Source organism: Pseudophryne corroboree, chromosome 4 (genome assembly GCF_028390025.1).
Source record: "Pseudophryne corroboree isolate aPseCor3 chromosome 4, aPseCor3.hap2, whole genome shotgun sequence".
NCBI lineage: Eukaryota > Metazoa > Chordata > Amphibia > Anura > Myobatrachidae > Pseudophryne > Pseudophryne corroboree.
The window spans coordinates 354582181-354605367 of NC_086447.1; the positions used below are offsets into that span (position 1 = coordinate 354582181).

Sequence of the window (23187 nt, forward strand, 5' to 3'; positions counted from 1 at the left end):
GGATGTCCTGGATTCAGCCTCCCTTTGTTTCTTCAGTGGCTCCTTGGGATTTGTCCTTGGTTCTTTGGGCCTTGCAACAGCCTCCCGTTGAACCATTAGATACTGTTGACCTCAAATGGTTGACTGTGAAGACTCTCTTCCTCTTGGCCATCACCTCAGCCTGCACAGTATCTGACTTGGGGGCACTCTCCTGCAGTCTCCCCTTTTTTATTTTTCATCACGACAGGGCTGTCCTTCAGACTAAGCCAGGATATCTACCTAAGGTAGTATCCAAGTTCCATATCAACGAGGCAGTTGTGGTACCGGCCTTGTTTAAGATAAGGACGTATTTAGGATATGTTTTTTTAGGTGCATGTAACGTGATTTAGAGACAGATTGAATGTGTAGAACAAAGAACAGTTCAGAGTCAAGGATAACACCTAGCTTGTGGGGTACGATGTATAGTCGCATTGTCAACCGTTATGGAGATATCAGGTTGGTAACTACTTTTGGCTGGTGGGAAAATAATTAATTCTGTTTTGGAAGTGTTGAGTTTGAGGTGGCAAGATGGCCACAGTGTTCTCTTTTCAGCTTAGGAGCATTCCCTCCCTATTGCTTTGGGACATCCCCAAGCTTTACCCTTTGGAGACTATGGACCCTGAAGAAGAAAATAAGGGTTATGGTAAAATGTACCTTTTGTTAACTCTTTTCTTCGAAGTCCATAGGATCCACAGGGCGGCCTCCCTGACGCACCTAGCTTCAATGGGTCACTCTCTCTTAATCACCATTTCCCTTCTCCTACAAGTGAGAGTGTGTTTCCTGTATGTACCATTCTTCCTTCTCTCCTCTCCAGCTCCTGCTTTGGGCTTGTTAACTAAAACTGAAGAGCCTGAGATGTCTGCAGGATATGGGGGGAGAGGGATCTAGTGCATCCTGGGAGGCTCAAAAGGTTTGCTGTTCAGTGCCTGAATCCTGGTCACCACCAAACATACCCCCATGGTTAACCCTGTGGATCTATGGACCTCGAAGAAAGAGTTAACAAAGGTAAGTTTTACCATAACTCTTATTATTCATGGCTTATTAAAGAAGAGTGCTTCAAAAACAAATGACAGACTGGTTGAGAAGCAAAGACCAGCATTCTCTGCATTGTCCACTAGGTGGCAGCATGTTGCTTGTTTTTTGTTTCTTCTTGATCTATATGAGGTTATTGATCTTTAATGGTTAGAGAGAATATTAGTTAATAGTTTCAGTTTGCAATGTAATTGTAATTATATATATATATATATATATATATATATATCTATATATATACAGGTTGAGTATCCCATATCCAAATATTCCGAAATACGGAATGTTTGGAGTAGAACAGAGATAGTGAAACCTTTGTTTTTTGATGGCTCAATGTACACAGTTTGTTTAATACATAAAGTTATTAAAAATATTGTATTAAATGACCTTTAGGCTGTGTGTATAAGGTGTACATGAAACATAAATGAACTGTGTGAATGTACACACACTTTGTTTAATGCACAAAGTTATTAAAAATCTTGGCTAAAATTACCTGCAGGCTGTGTGTATAAGGTGTATATGAAACATAAATGCATTCTGTGCTTAGACTTGGGTCCCATCACCATGATATCTCATTATGGTATGCAATTATTCCAAAATACGGAAAAATCCGATATCCAAAATACCTCTGGTCCCAAGCATTTTGGATAAGGGAGACTCAACCTGTGTGTATACAGGTTGAGTATCCCTTATCCAAAATGCTTGGGACCAGAGGTATTTTGGATATCGGATTTTTCCGTATTCTGGAATAATTGCATACCATAATGATATATCATGGTGATGGGACCTAAATCTAAGCACAGAATGCATTTATGTTACATATACACCTTATACACACAGCCTGAAGGTCATTTTAGCCAATATTTTTTATAACTTTGTGCATTAAATAAAGTGTGTGTACATACACAAAATTCATTTATGTTTCATATACGCCTTATACACACAGCCTGAGGGTCATTTAATACAATATTTTTAATAACTTTGTATATTAAACAAACTTTGTGTACATTGAGCCATCAAAAAACAAAGGCTTCACTATCTCACACTCACTCAAAAAAGTCCGTAATTCGGAATATTCCGTATTTCGGAATATTTGGATATGGGATACTCAACCTGTATATATATTTAATACTGCTATTGAGTAGCACAGTGATTAGCACTGCTGTTGTGACTCCAGGCCGTATGCTCCATGTTGATCGGTGTGTTGTCTGTGTGGGGTTTTTATGTTCTCCATGTCTTTGCACAGGTAGACTGTAAGCTCCACTAGAGCTAAGACTGATGATTATTTATCATTCTCTGTAAAAAGTTCCATAAGATGTTGGCAAGAATCATAATACAGGTTGAGTATCCCATATCCAAATATTCCGAAATACGGAATTTTTTGAGCGAGAGTGAAATAATAAAAACTTTGTTTTCTGATGGCTCACTGTACACAGACTTTGTTTAATGCCCAAAGTTATTTAAAGTATTGGCTAAAATGACCTTCAGGCTGTGTGTGAGGTGTATATGTAACATAAATGCATTCTGTGCTTAGATTTAGGTCCCATCACCATGATATCTCATTATGGTATGCAATTATTCCAAAATACGGAAAAATCCGATATCCAAAATACTTCTGGTCCCAAGCATTTTGGATATGGGATACTCAACCTGTACTAATTAAAAGAGAATTTGCCAACATAAATGTTTTTACAGTAGGGTCTTTTTCCCTGACGTCCTAGTGGATGCTGGGAACTCCGTAAGGAACATGGGGAATAGATGGGCTCCGCAGGAGACTGGGCACTCTAAGAAAGAATTAGGACTACTGGTGTGCACTGGCTCCTCCCTCTATGCCCCTCCTCCAGACCTCAGTTAGAATCTGTGCCCGGCTCGAGCTGGTTGCACACTAGGGGCTCTCCTGAGCTTCTAGAAAAGAAAGTATTTATTAGGTTTTTTATTTTCAGTGAGATCTGCTGGCAACAGACTCACTGCTACGAGGGACTTAGGGGAGAGAAGCGAACCTACCTGCTTGCAGCTAGCTTGGGCTTCTAGGCTACTGGACACCATTAGCTCCAGAGGGATCGAACACAGGCCCAGCCTCGGTCGTCCGGTCCCGGAGCCGCGCCGCCGTCCCCCTTGAAGAGCCAGAAGCAAGAAGAACGTCCTGGAAATCGGCGGCTGAAGACTCCGGTCTTCATTAAGGTAGCGCACAGCACTGCAGCTGTGCGCCATTGCTCCCTATGCACACCACATACTCCGGTCACTGATGGGTGCAGGGCGCTGGGGGGGGCGCCCTGGGCTGCAATTAGAATACCTTAAATTGGCAAAAAAACACATAATATAGTCTGATAAACTATATATGTGTAAAAATCCCCTGCCATAATATTAATAAAAGAGCGGGAGAAGCCCGCCGAGAAGGGGGCGGGGCTATCTCCCTCAGCACACTGGCGCCATTTTCTCTTCAGAGCTCCGCTGGAAGACAGCTCCCCAGGCTCTCCCCTGCAGTTTCCAGGCTCAATAGGGTAAAAAAGAGAGGGGGGGCACTCTGTCTCCCCAAAGGACTTTGTGGGGTCCTGTCCTCAGTCAGAGCATTCCCTGTGTGTGTGCGGTGTGTCGGTACGGCTGTGTCGACATGTTTGATGAGGAGGCTTATGTGGAGGCGGAGCAGGTGCCGATTAATGTGATGTCGCCCCCTGCGGGGTTGACACCAGAGTGGATGGATATGTGGAAGGTATTAACCGACAGTGTCAACTCCTTACATAAAAGGTTCGATGACATAACAGCTGTGGGACAGCCGGCTTCTCAGCCAGTGCCTGCCCAGGCGTCTCAAAGGCCATCAGGGGCTCAAAAATGCCCGCTACCTCAGATGGCAGACACAGATGTCGACACGGAGTCTGACTCCAGTGTCGACGACGACGAGGCTAATGTACATTCCACTAGGGCCATCCGTTGCATGATTACGGCAATGAAAAATGTGTTGCACATTTCTGACATTAACCCAGGTACCACTAAAAAGGGTATTATGTTTGGGGAGAAAAAGCAACCGGTGGTTTTTCCCCCTTCAGATGAGTTAAATGAAGTGTGTGAAGAAGCGTGGGCTTCCCCTGATAAGAAACTAGTGATTTCTAAAAAGTTACTAATGGCGTACCCTTTCCCGCCAGAGGACAGGGTACGTTGGGAGACATCCCCGAGGGTGGATAAAGCGCTCACACGCTTGTCAAAAAAGGTGGCACTACCGTCTCAGGATACGGCCGCCTTAAAGGAGCCTGCGGATAGAAAGCAGGAGGCTATCCTGAAGTCTGTATATACACACTCAGGTACTATACTGAGACCTGCTATTGCTTCAGCATGGATGTGCAGTGCTGCAGCAGCGTGGTCTGATTCCCTGTCTGATAACATTGATTCCCTTGACAGGGATTCTATATTCTATATTGCTAACCATAGAGCATATTATATTATTATTATACATGAGAGATACACAGAGGGATATTTGCCGGCTGGCAACTAGAATAAATGCAATGTCCATTTCTGCCAGGAGAGTATTATGGACTCGGCAGTGGACAGGTGATGCGGATTCTAAAAGGCACATGGAGGTTTTGCCTTACAAGGGTGAGGAATTGTTTGGGGATGGTCTCTCCGACCTCGTTTCCACAGCGACAGCTGGGAAGTCGACATTTTTACCTCAGGTTCCCTCACAGCCAAAGAAAGCACCGTATTATCAGGTACAGTCCTTTCGGCCCCAGAAAGGCAAGCGGGTTAAAGGCGCGTCCTTTCTGCCCAGAGGCAGGGGTAGAGGGAAAAAGCTGCACCATACAGCCAGTTCCCAAGAACAAAAATCCTCCCCTGCTTCCACTAAATCCACCGCATGACGCTGGGGCTCCAATGGTGGAGCCAGGTGCGGTGGGGGCCCGTCTCCGGAACTTATGCGACCGGTGGGTTCGCTCACAGGTGGATCCCTGGGTTCTACAAGTGGTATCTCAGGGATACAAGCTGGAATTCGAGACGTCTCCCCCTCGCCGTTACCTCAAATCAGCATTGCCAGCTTCTCCCCCGGACAGGGAGGTAGTGCTGGCGGCAATTCACAAGCTGTACCTCCAGCAGGTGATAATAAAAGTTCCCCTCCTTCAACAGGGACGGGGTTACTATTCCACAATGTTTGTGGTACCGAAACCAGACGGTTCGGTGAGACCCATTCTAAATTTGAAATCCTTGAACACTTATATAAGAAGGTTCAAGTTCAAAATGGAATCGCTCAGGGCGGTTATTGCAAGCCTGGAAGAAGGGGATTACATGGTATCACTGGACATCAAGGATGCTTACCTGCATGTCCCCATTTACCCACCTCACCAGGTGTACCTCCGTTTTGTGGTACAAGACTGCCATTACCAATTCCAGACGCTGCCGTTTGGTCTGTCCACGGCACCGAGGGTATTTACCAAGGTAATGGCCGAAATGATGATACTCCTTCGAAAGAAGGGAGTTATAATTATCCCATACTTGAACGATCTCCTTATAAAGGCGAAGTCCAGGGAGCAGTTGTTGGTCGGAGTAGCACTATCTCAGGAAGTGCTACAACAGCACGGCTGGATTCTGAATATTCCAAAGTCGCAGCTGGTTCCTACGATGCGTCTGCTGTTCCTGGGTATGATTCTGGACACAGAACAGAAGAAGGTGTTTCTCCCGGAGGAGAAGGCCAAGGAGTTGTCATCTCTGGTCAGAGACCTCCTGAAACCGAAACAGGTGTCGGTGCATCACTGCACGCGAGTCCTGGGAAAGATGGTAGCTTCTTACGAAGCAATTCCATTCGGCAGGTTCCATGCAAGGATCTTTCAGTGGGATCTGTTAGACAAGTGGTCCGGATCGCATCTTCAGATGCATCGGCTGATCACCCTGTCCCCGAGGGCCAGGGTGTCTCTGCTGTGGTGGCTGCAGAGTGCTCATCTTCTAGAGGGCCGCAGATTCGGCATACAGGACTGGGTCCTGGTGACCACGAATGCAAGCCTCCGAGGTTGGGGGGCAGTCACGCAGGGAAGAAACTTCCAAGGACAATGGTCGAGTCAGGAGGCTTCCCTACACATAAATATTCTGGAACTAAGGGCCATTTACAATGCCCTAAATCAGGCAAGACCCCTGCTTCAAAACCAGCCGGTGCTGATTCAGTCAGACAACATCACGGCGGTCGCCAATGTACACCGACAGGGCGGCACAAGAAGCAGGATGGCAATGGCAGAAGCCACAAGGATTCTCCGATGGGCGGAAAATCACGTGATAGCACTGTCAGCAGTGTTCATTCCGGGAGTGGACAACTGGGAAGCAGACTTCCTCAGCAGGCACGACCTCCACCCGGAGAGTGGGGACTTCATCCAGAAGTCTTCCAACTGATTGTAAACCGTTGGGAAAAGCCAAAGGTGGACATGATGGCGTCCCGCCTAAACAAAAAGCTAAAAAGATATTGCGCCAGGTCAAGGGACCCTCAGGCGATAGCTGTGGACGCTCTAGTGACACCGTGGGTGTACCAGTCGGTTTATGTGTTCCCTCCTCTTCCTCTCATACCAAAGGTGCTAAGGATAATAAGAAAGAGAGGAGTAAGAACTATACTTATCGTTCCGGATTGGCCAAGAAGGACTTGGTACCCGGAACTACAAGAAATGATCTCAGAGGACCCTTGGCCTCTTCCTCTCAGACTGGACCTGCTGCAGCAGGGGCCCTGTCTGTTCCAAGACTTACCGCGGCTGCGTTTGACGGCATGGCGGTTGAATGCCGGATCCTGATGGAAAAGGGCATTCCGGTTGAAGTCATTCCTACGCTGATAAAAGCTAGGAAAGATGTGACAGCAAAGCATTATCACCGCATATGGCGAAAATATGTTGCTTGGTGTGAGGTTATAAGGCCCCCACGGAAGAATTTCAGCTGGGTCGATTTCTGCACTTCCTACAGTCAGGACTGACTATGGGCCTAAAATTGGGATCCATTAAAGTCCAGATTTCAGCCCTGTCTATTTTCTTTCAAAAAGAACTGGCTTCACTGCCTGAAGTTCAGACGTTTGTTAAGGGAGTGCTGCATATTCAGCCCCCTTTTGTGCCCCCAGTGGCACCTTGGGATCTCAACGTTGTGTCCTAAAATCACATTGGTTTGAGCCACTTCAGACCGTGGAATTAAAATATCTCACGTGGAAAGTGGTCATGCTTTTGGCCTTGGCTTCGGCTAGGCGGGTGTCAGAATTGGCGGCTTTATCCTGTAAAAGCCCCTATCTGATCTTCCATATGGACAGAGCAGAATTGAGGACGTGTCCCCAATTCCTCCCTAAGGTGATATCAGCGTTTCATTTGAACCAACCTATTGTGGTGCCTGCGGCTTCTCGGGACTTGGAGGCCTCCAAGTTGCTGGACGTAGTCCGGGCCCTGAAAATATATGTTTCCAGGACAGCTAGAGTCAGAAAGACTGACTCGCTGTGTATCCTGCATGCACCCAACAAGCTGGGTGCTCCTGCTTCTAAGCAGACTATTGCTCGCTGGATCTGCTCCACGATTCAACTTGCACATTCTGCGGCTGGACTGCCGCATCCTAAATCAGTCAAAGCCCATTCCACGAGGAAGGTGGGCTCTTCTTGGGCGGCTGCCCGAGGGGTCTCGGCTTTACAACTTTGCCGAGCTGCTACCTGGTCGGGATCAAACACGTTTGCAAAATTCTATAGTTTGATACCCTGGCTGAGGAGGACCTTGAGTTTGCTCAATCAGTGCTGCAGAGTCATCCGCACTCTCCCGCCCGTTTGGGAGCTTTGGTATAATCCCCATGGTCCTTACGGAGTCCCCAGCATCCACTAGGACGTCAGAGAAAATAAGATTTTACTTACCGGTAAATCTATTTCTCGTAGTCCGTAGTGGATGCTGGGCGCCCGTCCCAAGTGCGGACTTTCTGCAATACGTGTACATAGTTATTGCTTAATAATGGGTTATGTTATGTTGGCATCCATTGTTGATGCCCTGTTGTTGTTCATACTGTTGACTGGATAAGTGTATCACGAGTTATACGGTGTGATTGGTGTGGCTGGTATGAGTCTTACCCGAGATTCCAAAATCCTTTCCTTATAATGTCTGCTCTTCCGGGCACAGTTTCCTTAACTGAGGTCTGGAGGAGGGGCATAGAGGGAGGAGCCAGTGCACACCAGATAGTACTAAATCTTTCTTTAGAGTGCCCAGTCTCTTGCGGAGCCCGCTATTCCCCATGGTCCTTACGGCGTCCCCAGCATCCACTACGGACTACGAGAAATAGATTTACCGGTAAGTAAAATCTTATTTTTTTTTTTAATACTAGCCAATCCCAGAATCCCGGGATTGACAAAACGGCCTGGGATTAGCCTCCCTAGTCGTGTGCATGGGGAAGAGAAGCCTGTTTGTGACTGACCTCTTGCGCAAGTGCCAATACTAGGGGCTGTTTGGCGTGACTGCAGCAAAGATGTATGCGGGCATATCTGTAAAAACCATTGAGCACCTTGGGTTTCCACTTGCAGGCACACAAATTCCCGCATTAGCTCTGCAGATTATTACATTGGCATAAAGGGAGTAAATGAGGCTTCTGACGCTGCCCGCAGCTGTAGCCACTTTGCATGCCCCTCTGTATCAGCCCATTTATGTACAGTTTTAATTGCAGCAATAGTGATTTGTCTTATTGATTAGTAAGTGATTTATAAACTGATCTGTTCCATAGAACTTGTGAAATATTTTTAAAAGCAATACATGTATTTATTAGCTGACTGCGTCCCACCCCACTTCTCCATATTCTTTCCTGTATTAGCTTCCACATGGTCAATCCCTCTCCATAGTAACCTAAGATTGTGTTAATGCCACAGTATGTAATCTTTATTATTAATAGCTAAACGAAATAACTGCCAAATCTTTACAATCTGCATCTACTAATCCTTATTCAGATTTGTTTCTCTGCATGAGATCTCTGTTTACAATGGATTACTTTGTGTATACATAGAAGAGCAGACATTCTACTTAATTCTGTAATGAAATGGAAACTGTCATATACATTTATAACAGGAAGTGGTTGAAGAAAATATTAATAATGCCGTAATAATCCTCACAGCGCAACTATTTTTACCATGTCTGCGTCCACTGTAGGAATCAATAAAGTTGCAGTTTTTCTATTTACTGTTTTAAAGTTGGACCTTGAGGTCTTTTCTTGGATCATTCAATCAGGAATACAGAGATTAAACCGTTTTTTATGTTAAGGCATACATATCAGTTGAACGTGTTGCTGACCTAGTTCACAGCAATTATTTGGTCTAGTTTTTACCAGTGTGTTTTCGTTTTGTTTATTCCTTCACGTCCACTATTCAGACATCACAGTATTCAAAGCAGCATCACATATATCCTGCTACAGTGAGGGTTTCTTAGTGGTAACTTGCTTGGAAGTGGGATATTTGTCTGCATATAAACAAGTATCCAGCTTCACTGCACGAGTACATTTTTGGCTCCTAGCATTGATTGAATATATGCAGGGCTCAACTAGCTATACACTGCAGGCAAAACCAGGCATGTAGGCACAGGGCATTGCTGTAGTCCACAGCTAGCATTATGCCTGTAACCAGGAGTATAGTACAGATATAATATTAGTTATGGTCAGAGAAACTAACAGTAAGAACACTGGCTCTTATTAGTGCCCCAAAAAAGGCTGCAGCAGGGGCTACCTGTAACTGTGAGTGTCATCTAGCCTCTGACAGAAGTACTCCCCTCCAAACAGTATAGTTGTTATTTTTCTTGTGCAGCAATGTTCTGTGGGAATTGTTATTTCAGTAAATCATGGAAATTCTGAATTATGTCTGTACTGTGGACTATGATATGTTTACTAACACATTCACAAAGCAAGTATATCTGTTTTCTTACTTATTTACAGGGTGTGAGTGAACCTGCACCTTTCTCAGATGAGCTACAGCTTGACTACACTAAGCCATACTTGAGAGTTACGATGGAAGAAGCAAAAATGGGAACCCCGCGTAAGTCTTACAAATCTTATATTAGCCATGATGTGCGGTATCATTTTGATGTTATTACATATGGAGTGATACAGTTCAAGACAGATAATATGTTGTGAAGCTTTACAGCGTGAGAAATGTGTTGGAGCACCCAGTATTACCTGACCAGTCACATAAGTGTGCATGAATTAGGCAGTCGGCAAGCCCCAACACAAGCATCTTCTCTCCCAGGCTAGTAAAGGCCCATACACACTGACGATGAACACGTCGTTAACAACTTCCCTTGAACTTCCCTTCAACAGCTGAGCAAACGACATGAGCATACACACTACGAACGACCAAAGACCATTCATCGTTGAAGCATCCAAGCTGAACAGTTTATTAAAATAATGAGCTGGGAACAGGGCTGGTGAACAGTGGCTTGGTCGTTGGTCGTTCACACCATACACATTCAACGACGTCTCTGGTCGGTAACGACCATAGTGGAAATTGAGCATACATGCTCTACAGATAAGCGAGGGTCGTTAACGTCCCACGGGGCCGCGCATCGGTGGTCGTCGGATGCATACACACTTGACGATATAATGAACGACGTCGTTGATGAGGGCTGAAATGAACGACGTCGCTCATTTTATCGTCAAGTGTGTATGGGCCTTAAGGCTGTTTTCTCTGACGTCCTAAGTGGATGCTGGGACTCCGTAAGGATCATGGGGAATAGCGGCTCCGCAGGAGACTGTGCACAACTAAGAAAGCTTTAGGACTAACTGGTGTGCACTGGCTCCTCCCACTATGACCCTCTTCCAGACCTCAGTTAGAATCTTGTGCCCGGCTGAGCTGGATGCACACTAGGGGCTCTCCTGAGCTCTTAGAGAGAAAGTATATTTTAGGTTTTTTATTTTACAGTGAGATCTGCTGGCAACAGACTCACTGCAGCGAGGGACTAAGGGGAGAAGAAGCGAACCTACCTAACTGGTGGTAGCTTGGGCTTCTTCGGCTACTGGACACCATTAGCTCCAGAGGGATCGACCGCATGGAACCGGCCATTAATGTTCGGTCCCAGAGCCGCGCCGCCGGCCCCCTTACAGAGCCAGAAGCAAGAAGTGATCTGGAAAATCGGCGGCAGAAGACTCCTGTCTTCAACAAGGTAGCGCACAGCACTGCAGCTGTGCTCCATTGCTCCTCTTGCACACCTCACACTGCGGTCACTGATGGGTGTAGGGCGCTGGGGGGGGCGCCCTGGGCAGCAATATAAACACCTTGCCTGGCAAAATCATCACAATATATAGCCCCAGAAGCTATATATGTGATAAATACCCCTGCCAGAATCCATAAAAAAGCGGGAGAAAAGTCCGCCGAAAAAGGGGTGGAGCTATCTCCCTCAGCACACTGGCGCCATTTCTCCCTCACAGCTCCGCTGGAAGGAAGCTCCCTGGCTCTCCCCTGCAGTCTACACTACAGAAGGGTAAAAAAGAGAGGGGGGGCACTCAATTTAGGCGCAATATACATATATAGCAGCTATAAGGGGATATAATTTAGTTAATCCCTGTATTATATAGCGCTCTGGTGTGTGCTGGCATACTCTCTCTCTGTCTCCCCAAAGGGCTTTGTGGGGTCCTGTCTCCTGTCAGAGCATTCCCTGTGTGTGTGCGGTGTGTCGGTACGGCTGTGTCGACATGTTTGATGAGGAGACTTATGTGGAGGCGGAGCAAATGCCTGTAAATGTGTTGTCACCCCCTGCGGGGCAGACACCTGAGTGGATGGACTTGTGGAAGGAATTACGTGAAAGTGTCGACTCCTTACATAAAAAATTTGATGACATGCCAAATGCGGGACAGCCTGCTTCTCAGCTCGTGCCTGCCCAGACGTCTCAAAGGCCATCAGGGGCTCTAAAACGCCCGCTCCCTCAGATGGCAGACACAGATGTCGACACGGATACTGATACCAGTGTCGACGATGAAGAGACTAATGTTATGTCCAGTAGGGCCACTCGTTACATGATTGAGGCAATGAAACATGTTTTACACATTTCTGATGTGACCCCAGGTACCACAAAAAAGGGTATTATGTTTGGAGAGAAAAAACTCCCAGTAGTTTTTCCCCCTTCTGAAGAATTAAATGAAGTGTGTGAAGTAGCGTGGGCTTGCCCAGATAAAAAATTGGTAATTTCTAAAAAGTTACTAATGGCGTACCCTTTCCCGCCAGAGGATAGGTCACGTTGGGAAACACCCCCTAAGGTGGATAAAGCGCTTACACGCTTATCAAAAAAGGTGGCACTACCGTCTCCGGATACGGCCGCCCTGAAGGAGCCTGCTGATAGAAAACAAGAGGCTCTCCTGAAGGCTATATATACACTGTGACAAGAACACTGGGATAGTGTTTGAGGTCAGGTATGTTTGTCCCAGGTTCTTGTCTTACATGTTTTAGAAAATGAAAACTTCTAGGAAAAATGCTTTTGTTTTGTCAGAACCTTTTCAGTTTGCTGTAAAAGCTGGGTAAAGGCTCTGAGAGAGAGATAAGGCGAGTTCTAGACATTGGGCCCAGTTCGGGTCTTTGGCCTCACAGAGGGCTAATCAGGGTTTTAGCTGTGTAAGAGTGTTATAGGGCTGCTAGCCTGATTAGTATGGGCAGACTGCCTGGGAAGACTGGAGGGATCTGTGTGAGAGAAACACGCTTCCGCATACAAGTGAGCTATACAGTGTTTACTGGAGAACCCTGTGTTTTTGTTTAGTGATAGTTAGGAACATCTTGTGTTTAGTTAGTGCCGGACAGGCAAGGTATTTTCTTTTGGTGTTTGTTTTATTTTCTGTTTCAATAAAACTGGCCGGGGCCAGTTGTACCAGAAACTGGACTTGTGTTGTTCCTCAGCTGCTGCGTGCTGCCATATTCCCCAGGAAGAGGCGCCTTGCACCCCTACAGTGTTACAACTTGGTGGAGAATGCGAGCATTAAGTGAAAGCAGCAGCTTTATGAGGCCTGCAGAAAACGGTGATTTATGCAGATACAGCCCAGTGTGAAGTTGCTGAGACTCACCCCGAGGGTTTGATATATGTCCTGGGTGAAAGCAGCTACAAAGCCGCCTGAAAAATCTGTCGACATGGAGGAACTGCTTAAAGCCCTGCTGCAAGCTACAGCGGCTCAGCAAGAGGCCAACAGACAGCAGCAGGTGGCTATGGAGGAAAATTGGAGACTACAGCAGGAGGCCAACAGACAGCAGCAGGTGGCAATGGAGGAAAATTGGAGGCAACAGCGTCAGGATAGAGAGGCCTTAGCAGAAGTGGTGCAGAGACTTGCAGCTCGGGTTGGAGATGTGGCCGTCAGTGCTCCGACCAGCTCTAGTTCTATACGGGCCAGTCACTTCCTGCAGAAAATGACAGAGGCTGATGATGTGGAGGCCTACCTGACCACGTTTGAAAGGACTGCCGAGCGTGAGAACTGGCCGAAAGCGCAGTGGGCCAGTCTGCTGGCACCTTTTTTGTCAGGTGAGCCCCAAAAAGCGTACTTTGATTTAAGCCCTGCTGAGGCTCGGGACTATGATAAACTAAAGACTGAGATCCTGACCCGCCTGGGAGTCACGCTGTCAGTACGAGCACAACGGGTGCACCGTTGGGTGTACGCCATGGAGAAGCCTCCGCGCTCCCAGATGCACGACCTTATTCAGCTAACAAAAAAATGGCTACAGCCAGAGACATTAACTGGTCCCCAGATGGTTGAAAGAGTCGTCATGGACCGCTACTTGAGATCTTTGCCCATGGTCCTGCGCAAGTGGGTGAGCCATGGAAACCCGGGTACTGCTGACCAATTAGTGGACATGGTAGAGCGGTATTTGGCAGCAGAGGAACTACTGATGACCACCCAGCAACCCATAGGTCCTCGACAGCGCCCTTCAGTAAAGACTGGTAAGACTGTTCCATGGGAAAACGTTGCTGGGCGGTTAAGAGAACGCAAGGCTGGAGAGACTGTAAACACTGGCCCTGGAGACAGGCCAATGGGGCTAGAACGGTCTATGTTGCCCAAACGGGTTGATAATCGTGTGGTTAAATGTTTTAGATGTGGTATGCCAGGTCATGTTATTGCCAATTGCCCAGTCATGCAAGAACCCATGCAATGTGATGCTGCCTTTGAATGTCGCAGAATGTCTTTCTTTGCTAGGTTAGCCTGTACTGTGGTACCTTCACCTGAGCTGGAAAAACAAATGTGTGATGTGTTCTTAGAGGGTAACCGGGTAGAGGCCTTGCTAGATTCAGGAAGTTTAGTTACCCTCGTGAAAGCTGGGTTAGTGAACCCCTTAAAGGTCCAGCAAATACCTATTGGGGTAACTTGCATACATGGGGATACCCAATATTATGTCACTGCTGAAGTGAATATAGAAACTTGTTGTGGGTCAGCAATGGTTAAAGTAGGACTGGTCCCCACCTTGGTGCATAAGGCCATAATAGGGAGGGATTTTCCTCATTTTTGGAAACTGTGGGAATCACGTTTATCAACAGATGTGAGAAGTGAAGAGCCAGTTGGTAATACCGGTGATTGTATGGATGTACGTGTGTCTTCGGAACTTTCTGACCCTTTGCCTTTTGCCAGTTTGGCTGGGGAAGTGACAGACGGGGAGTCCAGTGAGGACCCTCTTGCTGGGAACAGAGACATAGTGGTTAGAAACGAAAGTGTGCCTGACCTGGAGGTAAAAAAGGATCTGTTTGCATCTGAACAGTTAAAGGATCCTACCTTGATAAAGGCTAGAGAGAATGTTAAGATTGTTAATGGGGAGCCTGTGGTACCAGGTGACAGGGTTACGTATCCCCACATGGCCATCTGTAATGAGCTCTTGTACCACATTGTCAAAAAGGGTGAGGATGTGGTGGAACAGCTGGTAGTTCCCCAGCCTTATCGGAGAACGGTACTAGATTTAGCTCATAGTCACGTTACCGCAGGACATTTAGGGGCAGAAAAAACCACTGAAAGAGTTTTACAAAGGTTCTTTTGGCCAGGGGTTTATAAAGAAGTGTCTGAATATTGTTCTTCCTGTCCTGTCAATGCCAGTATCATGCCCCTAGACCCCATTTTAGGAGCCCACTAGTTCCCATGCCTATTATAGAGGTCCCGTTTGACAGAATAGCCATGGATCTCGTGGGGCCCTTGTTAAAGTCTGCTCGGGGCCATCAGTATATCCTGGTAATTATGGACTATGCCACTCGATATCCTGAGGCTGTCCCTTTACGCACTATCACAACCAAGGCGATAGCTAGGGAGCTGGTGCAGGTATTTAGTAGAGTGGGAATACCAAAAGAAATTTTGACTGACCAAGGTACTCCATTTATGTCAAGGATCATGAAAGAATTGTGCAAATTATTTAAGGTCACTCACCTCAGGACGTCCATCTACCATCCCCAAACTGACGGGTTGGTGGAAAGGTTTAATAAAACATTAAAAAGTATGTTAAAAAAGGTTGTTGAGAGAGATGGGAAAAACTGGGATTGTTTGTTGCCCTACTTGTTAATGGCCATCAGAGAAGTTCCTCAGTCCTCTACGGGGTTTTCTCCATTTGATTTGTTGTATGGTAGACACCCCAGAGGGCTGTTGGACATTGCCAAAGAGACGTGGGGAGGACAGCCCACTCCTTATAGGAGCGTTATTGAACATGTAACACAAATGCAGGATAGGATTGCAGCCGTGGTACCTGTTGTCAGAGAGCACATGGAACAGGCCCAAAGTGCTCAACAGAGGGTCTATAACCGGAGTGCCAAGATACGGGAATTTGCTCCTGGAGATAGAGTTCTTGTTTTGGTACCCACTGTGGAAAGCAAATTCCTAGCTAAATGGCAGGGTCCATTTGAGATTAGGGAAAAAGTGAATGAGGTTAATTACAAAGTATACCAGCCGGGAAAGAGAAAACCCGAACAGATCTACCATGTTAACTTAATCAAACCCTGGAAAGATAGGTTGTCTCTGTCAGCGGAGCCTTGCCCTTCGGTGTCTTCACCCTGGTTACTTCCCGCAGTGAAGGTGTCAGAGACATTATCAGCTGATCAGAACAATCAGGTTAAAGAATTTCTCATCCAAAATAGGGAGATATTTTCAGAGCTGCCTGGTCGAACGACCATAATAAAACATGACATTGTCACAGAACCAGGGGTCAGGGTTCATTTAAAGCCATATAGGATTCCTGAAGCTCAGCGAGAAGCTATTTCTAAAGAAGTTAAAACCATGTTAGAACTTGGAGTCATAGAGGAGTCTAACAGTGAGTGGTCCAGTCCCATAGTGCTCATCCCGAAGCCCGACGGTAGCATACGCTTCTGTAATGACTTTCGTAAGTTAAATGAGGTGTCCAAGTTTGACGCATACCCCATGCCCCGTGTGGATGAGCTTGTAGAAAGGCTGGGAACAGCCAGGCTTCTCACCACATTGGACCTGACCAAAGGTTACTGGCAAATACCTTTATCTGATAGCGCCAAAGAAAAAACAGCCTTCTCGGTTCCGGAGGGGCTGTACCAGTATAAGATGTTACCCTTTGGGTTGCATGGGGCTCCAGCAACCTTTCAACGGGCGATGGATAAAATTTTGAGGCCCCATAGAAAATATGCAGCTGCCTATTTGGATGATGTGGTAATTCACAGTACAGACTGGGGGTCCCATTTGGTTAAAGTACAAGCAGTACTGGACTCAATCAGAGAGGCAGGGTTAACTGCTAACCCAAAGAAGTGCTGCCTCGCAATGGAGGAGGTCAAATACTTGGGCTTCACCATAGGCAGAGGTCTGATTAGGCCCCAATTGAATAAAATTGATGCTATTCAAAACTGGCCTCGTCCAGTGAATAAAAAACAGGTAAGGGCTTTTTTGGGAATTACTGGGTACTATAGACGGTTTATTCCCAATTTTGCGACCACAGCGGTGCCGTTGTCAGACCTTACCAAAGGGAAGCAGTCAAATATGGTGAAATGGAACCCTGATGCAGAAAAAGCGTTCCAAGCGTTAAAAGTGGCTTTGTGTTTACACCCGGTGTTGATAACACCAGATTTTTCAAAAGAATTTGTGGTACAGACAGATGCCTCAGAGGTAGGGATAGGTGCTGTGCTGTCCCAAACCAGAGATGGGGACGAACACCCTATCATTTATTTGAGTAGGAAACTCAATGAGCATGAAAAAAGGTATGCCATTGTGGAAAAGGAGGCTTTGGCCATTAAGTGGGCACTAGATACCTTGAGATATTACCTCTTGGGTAGACAATTCAGACTAGTGACAGACCATGCCCCTTTAAAATGGATGTATGTAAATAGAGGCAAGAATGCTCGGGTAACTAGATGGTTTCTAGCGTTGCAGGACTTTAAGTTTACGTTCGAACATAGACCGGGAACACAATTGGCCAACGCAGATGCATTGTCTCGCATCTTCTGTTTGGGGGCTACAAGTGTTCCGGCCCCTAAGTCGAAACAGGGGAGGGGGATATGTGACAAGAACACTGGGATAGTGTTTGAGGGCAGGTATGTTTGTCCCAGGTTCTTGTCTTACATGTTTTAGAAAATGAAAACTTCTAGGAAAAATGCTTTTGTTTTGTCAGAACCTTTTCAGTTTGCTGTAAAGGCTCTGAGAGAGAGATGAGGCGAGTTCTAGACATTGGGCCCAGTTCGGGTCTTTGGCCTCACAGAGGGCTAATCAGGGTTTCAGCTGTGTAAGAGTGTTATAGGGCTGCTAGCCTGATTAGTATGGGCAGACTGCCTGGGAAGACTGGAGGGATCTGTGTGAGAGAAACACGCTTCCGGATACAAGTGAGCTATACAGTGTTTACTGGAGAACCCTGTGTTTTTGTTTAGTGATAGTTAGGAACATCTTGTGTTTAGTTAGTGCCGGACAGGCAAGGTATTTTCTTTTGGTGTTTGTTTTATTTTCTGTTTCAATAAAACTGGCCGGGGCCAGTTGTACCAGAAACTGGACTTGTGTTGTTCCTCAGCTGCTGCGTGCTGCCATATTCCCCAGGAAGAGGCGCCTTGCACCCCTACAGTGTTACAACACACACTGGTATTATACTGAGACCAGCTATTGCTTCAGCATGGATGTGCAGTGCGGCAGCTGCGTGGTCAGATTCCCTGTCAGAAAACATTGACACCCTAGACAGGGACACTATATTGCTAAACATAGAGCATATTAAAGACGCTGTCTTATACATGAGAGATGCACAGAGGGATATTTGCCGGCTGGCATCTAAAATAAGTGCACTGTCCATTTCTGCCAGGAGAGGGTTATGGACTCGGCAGTGGACAGGTGATGCAGATTCTAAAAGGCACATGGAAGTTTTGCCTTATAAGGGTGAGGAGTTGTTCGGGGATGGTCTTTCAGACCTAGTGTCCACAGCAACGGCTGGGAAGTCAGCATTTTTACCACATGTCCCCTCACAACCAAAGAAAGTACCGTATTATCAGGTACAGTCCTTTCGTCCCCAAAAGAGCAGGCGGGGTAGAGGCGCGTCCTTTCTACCCAGAGGCAGAGGTAGGGGAAAAAGCTGCAGCATACAGCCAGTTCCCAGGAACAAAAGTCCTCCCCCGCTTCTTCTTTTAAGTCCGCCGCATGACTCTGGGGCTCAACAGGCGGAGCCAGGTACGGTGGGGGCCCGTCTCAAAAACTTCAGCAATCAGTGGGCTCGCTCATAAGTAGATCCCTGGATCCTTCAAGTGGTATCTCAGGGTTACAGGCTGGAATTCGAGACATTTCCCCCCCGCCGTTTCCTCAAATCTGCCTTGCCAACAACTCCCTCAGACAGGGAGGCTGTGATAGAGGCAATTCACAAGCTGTATTCACAGCAGGTGATAGTCAAGGTGCCCCTACTTCAACAAGGACGGGGTTACTATTCCACAATGTTTGTGGTACCGAAACCGGACGGTTCGGTGAGACCCATTTTAAATTTGAAATCCTTGAACACATATATAAAAAAATTTAAGTTCAAGATGGAATCGCTCAGGGCGGTTATTGCAAGCCTGGAAGAGGGGGATTACATGGTATCACTGGACATCAAGGATGCTTACCTGCATGTCCCCATTTACCATCCTCACCAGGAGTACCTCAGATTTGTGGTACAGGATTGTCATTACCGATTCCAGACGTTGCCGTTCGGCCTGTCCACGGCACCGAGGGTATTTACCAAGGTAATGGCCGAAATGATGATACTCCTTCGAAAAAAGGGAGTTTTAATTATCCCATACTTGGACGATCTCCTGATAAAGGCGAGGTCCAGGGAGCAGTTGTTGGTCGGAGTAGCACTATCTCAGGAGGTGCTACACCAGCACGGTTGGATTCTAAATATTCCAAAGTCACAGCTGGTTCCTGCGACACGTCTACTGTTCCTGGGGATGATTCTGGACACAGTCCAGAAAAAAGTGTTTCTCCCAGAGGAAAAAGCCAAGGAGCTGTCATCTCTAGTCAGAGGCCTCCTGAAACCAAAACAGGTATCGGTGCATCACTGCACGCGAGTCCTGGGAAAGATGGTAGCTTCCTACGAAGCAATTCCATTCGGCAGGTTCCATGCCAGAACCTTTCAGTTGGACCTGTTGGACCAATGGTCCGGATCGCATCTTCAAATGCATCGGCTGATAACCCTGTCTTCACGGACCAGGGTGTCTCTGCTGTGGTGGCTGCAGAGTGATCATCTCAGAGAGGGCCACAGATTCGGCATACAGGACTGGGTCCTGGTGACCACGGATGCCAGCCTTCGAGGCTGGGGGGCAGTCACACAGGGAAGAAACTTCCAAGGACTTTGGTCAAGTCAGGAGACTTCCCTACACATAAATGTTCTGGAACTAAGGGCAATTTACAATGCCCTAAGTCAGGCAAAACCCCTGCTTCAAAACCAGCCGGTACTGATCCAGTCAGACAACATCACGGCGGTCGCCCATGTAAACCGACAGGGCGGCACGAGAAGCAGGACGGCGATGGCAGAAGCCACAAGGATTCTCCGATGGGCGGAAAATCACGTGTTAGCACTGTCAGCAGTGTTCATTCCGGGAGTGGACAACTGGGAAGCAGACTTCCTCAGCAGACACGACCTCCACCCGGGAGAGTGGGGACTTCATCCAGAAGTCTTCCAAATGATTGTAAACCGTTGGGAAAGGCCACAGGTGGACATGATGGCGTCCCGCCTAAACAAAAAGCTAGAAAAATATTGCGCCAGGTCAAGGGACCCTCAGGCGATAGCTGTGGACGCTCTAGTGACACCGTGGGTGTACCGGTCGGTTTATGTGTTCCCTCCTCTTCCTCTCATACCAAAGGTACTGAGGATAATAAGGAGAAGAGGAGTAAGAACTATACTCATTGTTCCGGATTGGCCAAGAAGAGCTTGGTACCCGGAACTTCAAGAAATGATCGCAGAGGACCCATGGCCTCTGCCGCTCAGACAGGACCTGCTGCAGCAGGGGCCCTGTCTGTTCCAAGACTTACCGCGGCTGCGTTTGACGGCATGGCGGTTGAACACCGGATCCTGAAGGAAAAGGGCATTCCGGAGGAAGTCATTCCTACGCTAATTAAAGCTAGGAAAGAAGTAACCGCAAACCATTATCACCGCATATGGCGAAAATATGTTGCGTGGTGTGAGGCCAGGAAGGCCCCAACGGAAGAATTTCAGCTGGGTCGTTTCCTGCACTTTCTACAGTCAGGGGTGACTATGGGCCTAAAATTGGGTTCCATTAAGGTCCAGATTTCGGCTCTATCGATTTTCTTTCAGAAAGAACTGGCTTCACTACCTGAAGTTCAAACTTTTGTTAAGGGAGTGCTGCATATTCAGCCCCCTTTTGTGCCTCCAGTGGCACCTTGGGATCTCAACGTGGTGTTGGATTTCCTAAAGTCACATTGGTTTGAGCCACTTAAGTCCGTGGATTTGAAATATCTCACATGGAAAGTGGTCATGTTGTTGGCCTTGGCTTCGGCCAGGCGTGTATCAGAATTGGCGGCTTTGTCATGTAAAAACCCTTATCTGATTTTCCATATGGATAGGGCAGAATTGAGGACTCGTCCCCATTTTCTCCCTAAGGTGGTATCAGCTTTTCACTTGAACCAACCTATTGTTGTGCCTGCGGCTACTAGGGACTTGGAGGACTCCAAGTTACTGGACGTAGTCAGGGCCTTGAAAATTTATGTTTCCAGGACGGCTGGAGTCAGGAAGACTGACTCGCTATTTATCCTGTATGCGCCCAACAAACTGGGTGCTCCTGCTTCGAAGCAGACTATTGCTCGCTGGATTTGTAGCACAATTCAGTTTGCGCATTCTGTGGCTGGCCTGCCGCAGCCTAAATCTGTAAAAGCCCATTCCACGAGGAAGGTGGGCTCTTCTTGGGCGGCTGCCCGAGGGGTCTCGGCTTTACAACTTTGCCGAGCTGCTACTTGGTCAGGGGCAAACACGTTTGCAAAATTCTACAAATTTGATACCCTGGCTGAGGAGAACCTTGAGTTCTCTCATTCGGTGCTGCAGAGTTATCCGCACTCTCCCGCCGGTTTGGGAGCTTTGGTATAATCCCCATGGTCCTTACGGAGTCCCAGCATCCACTTAGGACGTCAGAGAAAATAAGATTTTACTCACCGGTAAATCTATTTCTCGTAGTCCGTAGTGGATGCTGGGCTCCCGTCCCAAGTGCGGACTGTCTGCAATGCTTGTATATAGTTATTGTTAACTAAAGGGTTATTGTTGAGCCATCTTTTGAGAGGCTCTGTTATGTTCATACTGTTAACTGGGTATAATATCACGAGTTATACGGTGTGATTGGTGTGGCTGGTATGAGTCTTACCCGGGATTCAAAATCCTTCCTTATTGTGTCAGCTCTTCCGGGCACAGTATCCTAACTGAGGTCTGGAGGAGGGTCATAGTGGGAGGAGCCAGTGCACACCAGTTAGTCCTAAAGCTTTCTTAGTTGTGCCCAGTCTCCTGCGGAGCCGCTATTCCCCATGGTCCTTACGGAGTCCCAGCATCCACTACGGACTACGATAAATAGATTTACCGGTGAGTAAAATCTTATTTTTTATTTGTTTATTGTTGTTTACATTTCACTTATCACACCATAAAAAAAATATATATATATTAATATATCATATATTTATATTGTTATATTATTGTTTGCTCACAGCAAATACAGCACTATACCCACTTTGAGAAACATGTTTATGGTAGCTCCCAGTCCATTAAGACCATTCCTTGAAAAAAATAAACAACAACTTAATTTTAATGTGTTTTTCATGTTGTGAGGTTATTTACAGTATATTTTTAAGACCAATTTGATGATTCAGATTTCCTTCAATACTATACAGTACAACATTAGGTTTTCCTCAGCAGGTTCTATACAGGGTTACTCATGTATGGGCCGTACTATAAAGCAAAACCCATGTTGGCTCTTCAGATACAGTTGTATTCTCTATCTCTCTGCAGCTGAAAGACCGGTGAGAGTTTATGCAGATGGTATCTTTGACCTGTTTCACTCTGGACATGCCCGTGCTCTAATGCAAGCAAAGAATCTTTTTCCGAACACGTATCTGATTGTAGGAGGTAAGAGGAGGCTGTGACAGCACATGCTTGGGGAACTCATACATCTGATAAGGGGCTTCACATTTTGAGGTAAACCTTTTCCCCTGCCACCTACAGAAACACTGTGAGCACTGTGCTGCTGACTGTGCAGAGTCTACATGCTGTGCACAAAAGCTCCACTCATAGATGTAACTGGGCAAAGGATGCGTCTGTTTCTCCTGGAAGGAGACTGCATGTTAGTTGGCACACCTTCTGCTCACACCACAGTACACCTGGAAGTCTCCTGGAAAACTCCTACATAGCGTTCTCTTTCTTTGCCTTAGTCTGCCTTTACCAGTTGCATGTACTTTTGGTCACATGTTTTTTTTAACTTGCAGCTATTGGTCAAAAGAAATGTAAGTGACTTTTCTCAAACAGACTTTAAATACTGCAGGGACATATGTGTATTGGAAGTTACGGTGTCAAAGGTTTCATGTGGGTCATGCGCTGGAGCACATTGCTGTTATTCTAATTCAGAGAGAGGATGCTGTTAAAGGACTTAAACAGGGACATGTTTTGTGCGCATTGCTTAACATTCACAAAAGTTTTAATGTGTAGTATGTTCTTCACACACTAATATAATAGATGTGTCTGACAAGAACCTACTAGTTTTGATCAGGTTTAGTGTGTTGCTTCTAGTGATCTTTTAGAGCTTC

At 46.6% G+C, this 23187-nt stretch overlaps 1 protein-coding gene across 3 annotated transcripts in view; it reads left to right on the forward strand.

Moving 5' to 3' along the window:
- PCYT1A (phosphate cytidylyltransferase 1A, choline) overlaps positions 1–23187 on the forward strand; it is a 114980-nt gene that overhangs the window by 86084 nt on the left and 5709 nt on the right. For all 3 annotated transcript variants that reach the window (XM_063916509.1, XM_063916508.1, XM_063916510.1), the window contains 2 exons: positions 9928–10027; positions 22397–22513. In XM_063916509.1, coding sequence (XP_063772579.1) covers positions 9928–10027; positions 22397–22513 — 217 coding nt within the window. The remainder of the gene's footprint in view (positions 1–9927; positions 10028–22396; positions 22514–23187) is intronic.